This window comes from Mytilus trossulus, chromosome 10 (genome assembly GCF_036588685.1).
Source record: "Mytilus trossulus isolate FHL-02 chromosome 10, PNRI_Mtr1.1.1.hap1, whole genome shotgun sequence".
NCBI classification, from domain to species: Eukaryota; Metazoa; Mollusca; class Bivalvia; order Mytilida; family Mytilidae; genus Mytilus; species Mytilus trossulus.
This window is the reverse complement of record NC_086382.1, coordinates 7,103,355-7,109,757: the sequence shown is the minus strand read 5'-3', so window position 1 is coordinate 7,109,757 and position 6,403 is coordinate 7,103,355. Positions and strand designations below refer to the sequence as shown.

The following is a 6,403-nucleotide window of genomic DNA, read 5'->3' as shown; positions in this document are numbered from 1 at the left end:
CGAATTAGACTTTTTACTGGGTTTGTGATAACATGAGCAACACGACGGGTGCCTCGTGTGAGTCAGGATCTGCTTACCCAACCCTTATTATTTTGTGGGGTTCGTGTTTCTAAGGCTTTAGTTTTCGATGTTGTGTCTTTTGTACTAATACTTGTCTATTTTCTTTAGTCATGGCGTTGTTGATTTTTTATTTTTGAGTTTGACTGTCCCTCTGGTATCTTTCGTCCCTCTTTTGGTTCGGGTATTGTGTATACAATGGTGGATTAAACCTCTCACTTGCATGACAGTCGCACAAAATTTTATAATATTTACAACGATGTGTGATCAAACCAAACGGACATAATAAACATAGGTAAAAATGTCAAACATCTATTAATGAGTCATAACATACAATATAAATAGGGTTAATGATGGTGCTATAAGCATGATATGCTGGTTTCAATCAACAAAATTCAAAATATGAACAAGTTTAAATCAAACCACTTGACCTTTATGAAGTAAATAAGTTATCTCAGTCATTGTTAGTCTGTAATGAATACTGTAAAAATGATTCATCCCCGCTTTTCATGTAACTTCGTACAAGAACGCGTCATTTGCTTCATTCGCCACTAACAACTTATTTGTAGATGTGTCATAATGCAGAACTTGTGGACTTTTCAGTCCATTTTTGCTGGATACAAGTTGTCTACTTCGTTGTCCATCAGGAGAGATGACGACCACATTGTTAGTATGAAGTCCCACAACAAACACGTTACCATTATTATCTACAGAGATACCGAGCGGACCCCTCAGAACGCGTGTATCACTAAACATCCAAAGAATATAACCATGTTTATCACAACAGGTAACATTGTGATCTTCACTGTTTGTGTAGAACAGTTTGTCACCGAACGTTGTAACGTACGCTAAGGACGAAAGTTTGTTATTGGTAACATTTGTAATGGATTCGTCACTTAGACTTATCATTCGTAGTCCTTTCTCCCTAGCACAATAAATCAAATGCCCGTCTCTGTATACTGCTCCTCTATTATATGAATGAACTTTTATTGACTTCTTCAGTGTGTGTTTCTTTAAGTCAATTATGTTAATCTTATGTGATTGGCCTGATGTTACAGCAATAGAATCATCACCAATGAATACCACATCAAAGGTATAACCAATCTCACTGATTTTGAAATCTTTTGATTCGTCTGATTTGAGTACTTTTATTTTATCTTTTCTATAACAAGAGAACGCCATCTTGCCACCAGGAAGCAGGGTACAACCTTGGACATCTGACAAATCTGTATTGAGACGTTTTTTTAATGTCAGAGCCATGTTGTCAATATTTCTGATCGGCAAAGCTACCATAATCTGTGCTTGTCTGACCTTCCGTTTCTGAATGGACAAATCAAACAGATTAGAGCTGACACTAATTTCTCCAAATTTCTGCACGCTGTCGGTGATTTGCCGTAACAGCTTGTCAATTTGACATGAAATATTGACTTGATTTGTTTTTCCACTTGTGGTGTTCGATTGAATAAAATTTTCTCCGACCGCAATATCTTTTTCGATATTTTTCATGGTTAAAAATGTTTGAAGTTGGGACGCATGCTGTTTAGTACTAGCAATGTTTTGTTTTATTTCACTGATCTCTTTTCCCTTCTTTTGTAGAGAAGTCAATACTTTTTCTATTTTCTTGCATTCTTTTTGTTCCGCTGCCATTAGTTCTTTAATCAAATCCTCCTGAAGTTTATCAAGGTGATGATTTATCTTGGTCCTTGTTTGTTTTATTTCTACTTCAATTTCTCTTTTCTTGTCTTTTAGTGATTTTAAATTTTCTTTCCGATTAGCACTGAGTCGTCTAACATTCTCGGCCACTTCAAGCACGGTTTGTTCAATTTCATAAAAAGTGTTTGAAGTTTTCACGTTTTTTATGAATTCATTAATATCAGTCAAATCCTTACAATCGTTGTGAGATTTCACACATTTCTTACAGCACGTACAGTCGTGTTTTCTACAGAAAAGCTCGTATTTTTCATTATGTAATTTGCAGATTTCGGCGGTTTGCAGAAATTCGGTCGGTAATCTCTTGTACTCGGCGATTGAAACGGTTTCATGGTGTGTTGTTCCTTCGGAAATACTGTGATGTTCCTTGCAATCTTCGCATAGTCCTTCGCCACATTCGGAACACCAGACAACTGATGATTCGTTTACCTGACGATTATCACAAACACCACACAGACTCCAATTACTGGCCATGTTCCTGCAACATTATTATAAATTGAACATTTAGTAACATATAATTTCATGTACGTATAACGATACATTATATTCAAGCTGGTAACTATCTTGGAACGTGCTTGTTTAATTGATGGTTTAATCTTACTTTACTGTATATCCAGTTGCAAATATTTCATGCATAATCATGACGAAAGCAAATGAATATGTGTCCAATTGTCGTCATACCATACACGCATTTACACTTTTTCATGTGCAGTGAACCATTAGATTGCACCAAAAATATAATGTCGTATTTACAAAAGCTCACTTCATAATTAACATGAAGGCTAAGTTTATAAATGGTTGGTGTTAAAGTACAGTTCTAGCAGTTCTAACATTGAGCTGTACATTACCATGTCAGGGCCTACAGCTGACTATACATTTTCACTATTGATCATTGTTGACAGTCATAGAGTGACCTATAAAAGAAATCATGTGCGGTATCTAGTTGTTAGTCAATTTATTGGCAATCATGCCGTATCTTCCGTTGAACACAGGCCTAGCCACGTTTCATACGCCTGAGACTTAAATAGAAGATCATTTTCTCGACCTTACCTTTAGTTGAAAACCAGCCTAGCATTGATATGCTTGGAACTAGAATAGAAGCTTGGTTGCTTGTTCTAACTTTAACTTCAACACAAAAGGAAAATCAGTTTATAACTGAAATGCTTGAAACTATAATAGAAGATCATTTTCTCGACCTTACTTCTACTTGAACACAAAAGAAACACCAGCTTTGCACTAATCTGCTCGAAACTAAAATTGAAGATAATTTTCTAGACCTTACTTTTACTTGACACATAAAGAACACCAGCCTAGCATTGATATGCTTTAAACTAGAATGGAAGATTATTTTCCGACCTTACTTCTACTTTAACACAAAAAGATTACCAGCCTAGCATTCATGAGTGAAACTACAATGACAGATCATTTACTTGATCTTTCTTTAACTTGAACATAAAATGAACACAGCCTAGGATTGATATTCTTGAAACTATAATTTAAAAGAATATTTTCTATACCTTATTTCTACTTTAACTCTACAGGAACACCAGTCTAACACCGATATGATTGAATCTACAATGGATTATATTTTTCTCGACCTTACTTCTACTTGAAGTCTTGAAGAACTATGAACGGTTGTCTTTTTGAATGCGATGTGACGTCTTTATTATCCACATAGAGTATAAATCGTTAAGTTCAGTCATATCATGTTGTTGTTTGAGAATAATCATAATATCCTTGTGGTCTAGGAAAGTAGAACAATGTATACAAAATTGAAAATTAAAGAGAAGGAAAATAACAAAGTGTCATTAAAAGAGGGACTTCAAACGCATTAGAAAGAAACAAAAAACAAATAAACACACTGCCTTCAAAATAAAATTGAGAAAGGAAACGGGGAATGTGTCCAAGTGACAACAACCCGACCATACACTACTCTAAATTCGAAAAATATTGCGTGAATTTATAGTTGGAATGTTTATTTTTTGTGATATTGAGAAAAATCCGATTAAAGTTATATGCTAAATTTCAACATGCGAGTTTAAATTATTGCGATTTTAACCCTGTCGCAATTTCGCAATAATAAAAACATCACAATATTTTCTGAATTTGCAGTATATAGAAATCAATACGAACAACCGTGGGTGTGAAGATTATAACACAACGTTATACTGTACCCATATCTTTAACACTTTCACCTATCAGGTCAGTTTTTTGTGTTCACACATTGTTGTCGATATAATGGAACTGTTATACAAGTCAGAGGTTTTGCTAGCTATAAACTAGGTTTAATCAACCATTTTCTATATAAGAAAATACCTATACCATGTCAGGAATTTGACAGTTTTTTTCCATTCGTTTGATGTGTTTGAGCTTTTTATTTTTCATTTGTTAAGGTGGTACCCAACACTTTCACTAAAATTAATTTGGCTCGTTTAATTTTCATAAAATTTTGTCAAAGTCTGTACTTTGAGACTTTAATAAAAATAAAAAAATAAAAATTTGTTTGAACTAACCGTTTTGTCAGAAAAAATACACTGGTTATATAGCAATTTGACAAACACCAATTTTGATCATTGAGGAGCTTAATATTCTTTTTACAACACAACGTAGTTAAAACGTTTAGATGACTTTACAGAGTTATCTCCCTGTAGTGTTAGGTACCACCTTAAGGGACTTTCTGTTTTGAATTTTTCAGGATATAAAAAAGAGACATAGTTTGATTGCAAATGAGATAACTCTCCACAAGAAACCAAATGACAGAAAAATCAACAGGTTCAGGTCACCGTGATGATGATGATGATAATGATGATGATGATGATGATGAGGAGGAGGAGGAGGGAAAATGCATAATTTTTTTTTCACATCATTAATTCTATCTAGAATAAGGACATGTGTTGAAGATGAGATAATTTTTCACCAAAGTTCAAATGAAGGAGATATAGAATATTACAGAAAACCGTATGGCCTTTAACTATTAGAAACACCAACTATAAATTAATAAGGTTCCGACATATGAAAAATGAAACAATTAAATAAAATTAACTAACAGTTGAATTGATTACAAAACAAAATAAAAGATATCAGATATGGACAAACGAAAAGAGTAATTGTACAAAAGTAAAACATATCAGTTTACACTACATACACGCTATCCTGACTCCGAGTCAATAATTGTTCAGTCCTTATCATATTATACTCAGTGACCAATAATAAGCAGCAAGTACCAGATTTCAAGTCTTTAGTGATCGTACAAAAATGTCACTTACTTCAGACTGTAAAGTTTAATGTTTGAAGGAACAACTATTTCACACTTCACGTCATTTGAATATAAAGTGAGCAAAAACAGTTTGGGAATAAATCTTAAAAGTTTCATATATAAAATTTAAAAAAAATAAACTACTTCCAAAAATATTTAATAAAAATATATATTGCTAATCTTTGTTAACTCAGTGAACGTCGCATTTTTCAAGTTGTCATTAATGCGTTTATTTAACAAACAAAATAAAGACAAATTAATCTATAAAAAATAAAAACAGGTGAAATTGGTAATATTCAATTTGGTAAATATAGTAAAACATTCAACGTGTTCGAACATATCATGCACAACTCATTGAAGAATTGAATCAAAAGTAGATAGAAATAATACAAAAAAAGGGAAACTTACTTAAAAATATGTAGTTATTTGTGTGCGTATTGGGTTTGCATATGGATTCTTTTGAAATAAAATATCTGTTTGATACAGACACATAATGATCATAATTACATACCAAAATGGGTCTCATCAATAGATCGTTTCTTTGGAAAACGGAAGGTATAAGGTTCTATTTATATTTACATAAAAGTCAGGTGACACATTTCTTTAAATAAATTGCATAGTGATAATTGTTTAGTCAGAAAATCAATAGTGCACAACCAAACGAACATATTGTGTAGAATAAAAATACTTTTTCCTGACGAAGAAAAGATTATGCAATATATAGTATAGAATTATGCATATTATTTAGTTTCAGTTTATCATTGAATAGTCGAAACACACATACGTTTACACGGCAAATACTGACGACAAACCTGATCTGGGACCGACATATGACAACTACCGACGGGATATCAGATCTAGAATCGGCATACGGTCACTTCTGATCATAGTTTTGAGTTTGGACAGTCATACAACAAGTACTGACGAGGTGTCTGCTTTTGGACCGGCAAACTGTTACTATTGACAAGGATTCAGATTTCCTGAAAATGACAACTACTGACTATATTTCTGATCTTAAATCGGCATACGGCAACTTCTGACGAAACATATGTACTCACAAGGCGTCTGGTTTATGGCCGTCTTACGATAACTACTAACGAGTTTTCTGACATGTGAATAACATGCGGTAAATTTTGATGAGCTTTCTGACTTTGGACAAGCAATCGTCAAATTCTGACTTTGTTACTTACATTAAACCAGCATGCGACAACTTCTTACAATACTTAAGAAGTAACTATTTATGATGTTTATGACTTGGGATCAGCATGTGGCAACTGTTTTAATTTATTTTATTTGGTAATGGGTTTCCGTCTAAGACGTATTTCTGGCTCTTATTTTTCATTCCGGTTGAAGTATTTATTAATAACCGCTATTTTATCG

At 33.3% G+C, this 6,403-nt stretch overlaps 1 protein-coding gene across 1 annotated transcript; it reads right to left on the bottom strand.

Moving 5' to 3' along the window:
- Positions 1-432: 432 nt before the first annotated feature.
- Positions 433-5,593, bottom strand: LOC134686011 (uncharacterized). Its single transcript, XM_063545717.1, has 2 exons — positions 5,535-5,593; positions 433-2,245 (listed from the first exon to the last, which is right to left on the bottom strand). The coding sequence occupies exon 2, from the start codon at positions 2,239-2,241 to the stop codon at positions 565-567; it is 1,677 nt and encodes a 558-aa protein (XP_063401787.1). The 5' UTR covers positions 2,242-2,245; positions 5,535-5,593; the 3' UTR covers positions 433-564.
- Between the last annotated feature and the right edge of the window lie 810 nt (positions 5,594-6,403).

Excerpts from the sequence above, each read along its gene's own strand:
- LOC134686011 (XM_063545717.1), bottom strand. The coding sequence starts at position 2,241 with ATGGCCAGTAATTGGAGTCTGTGTGGTGTTTGTGATAATCGTCAGGTA.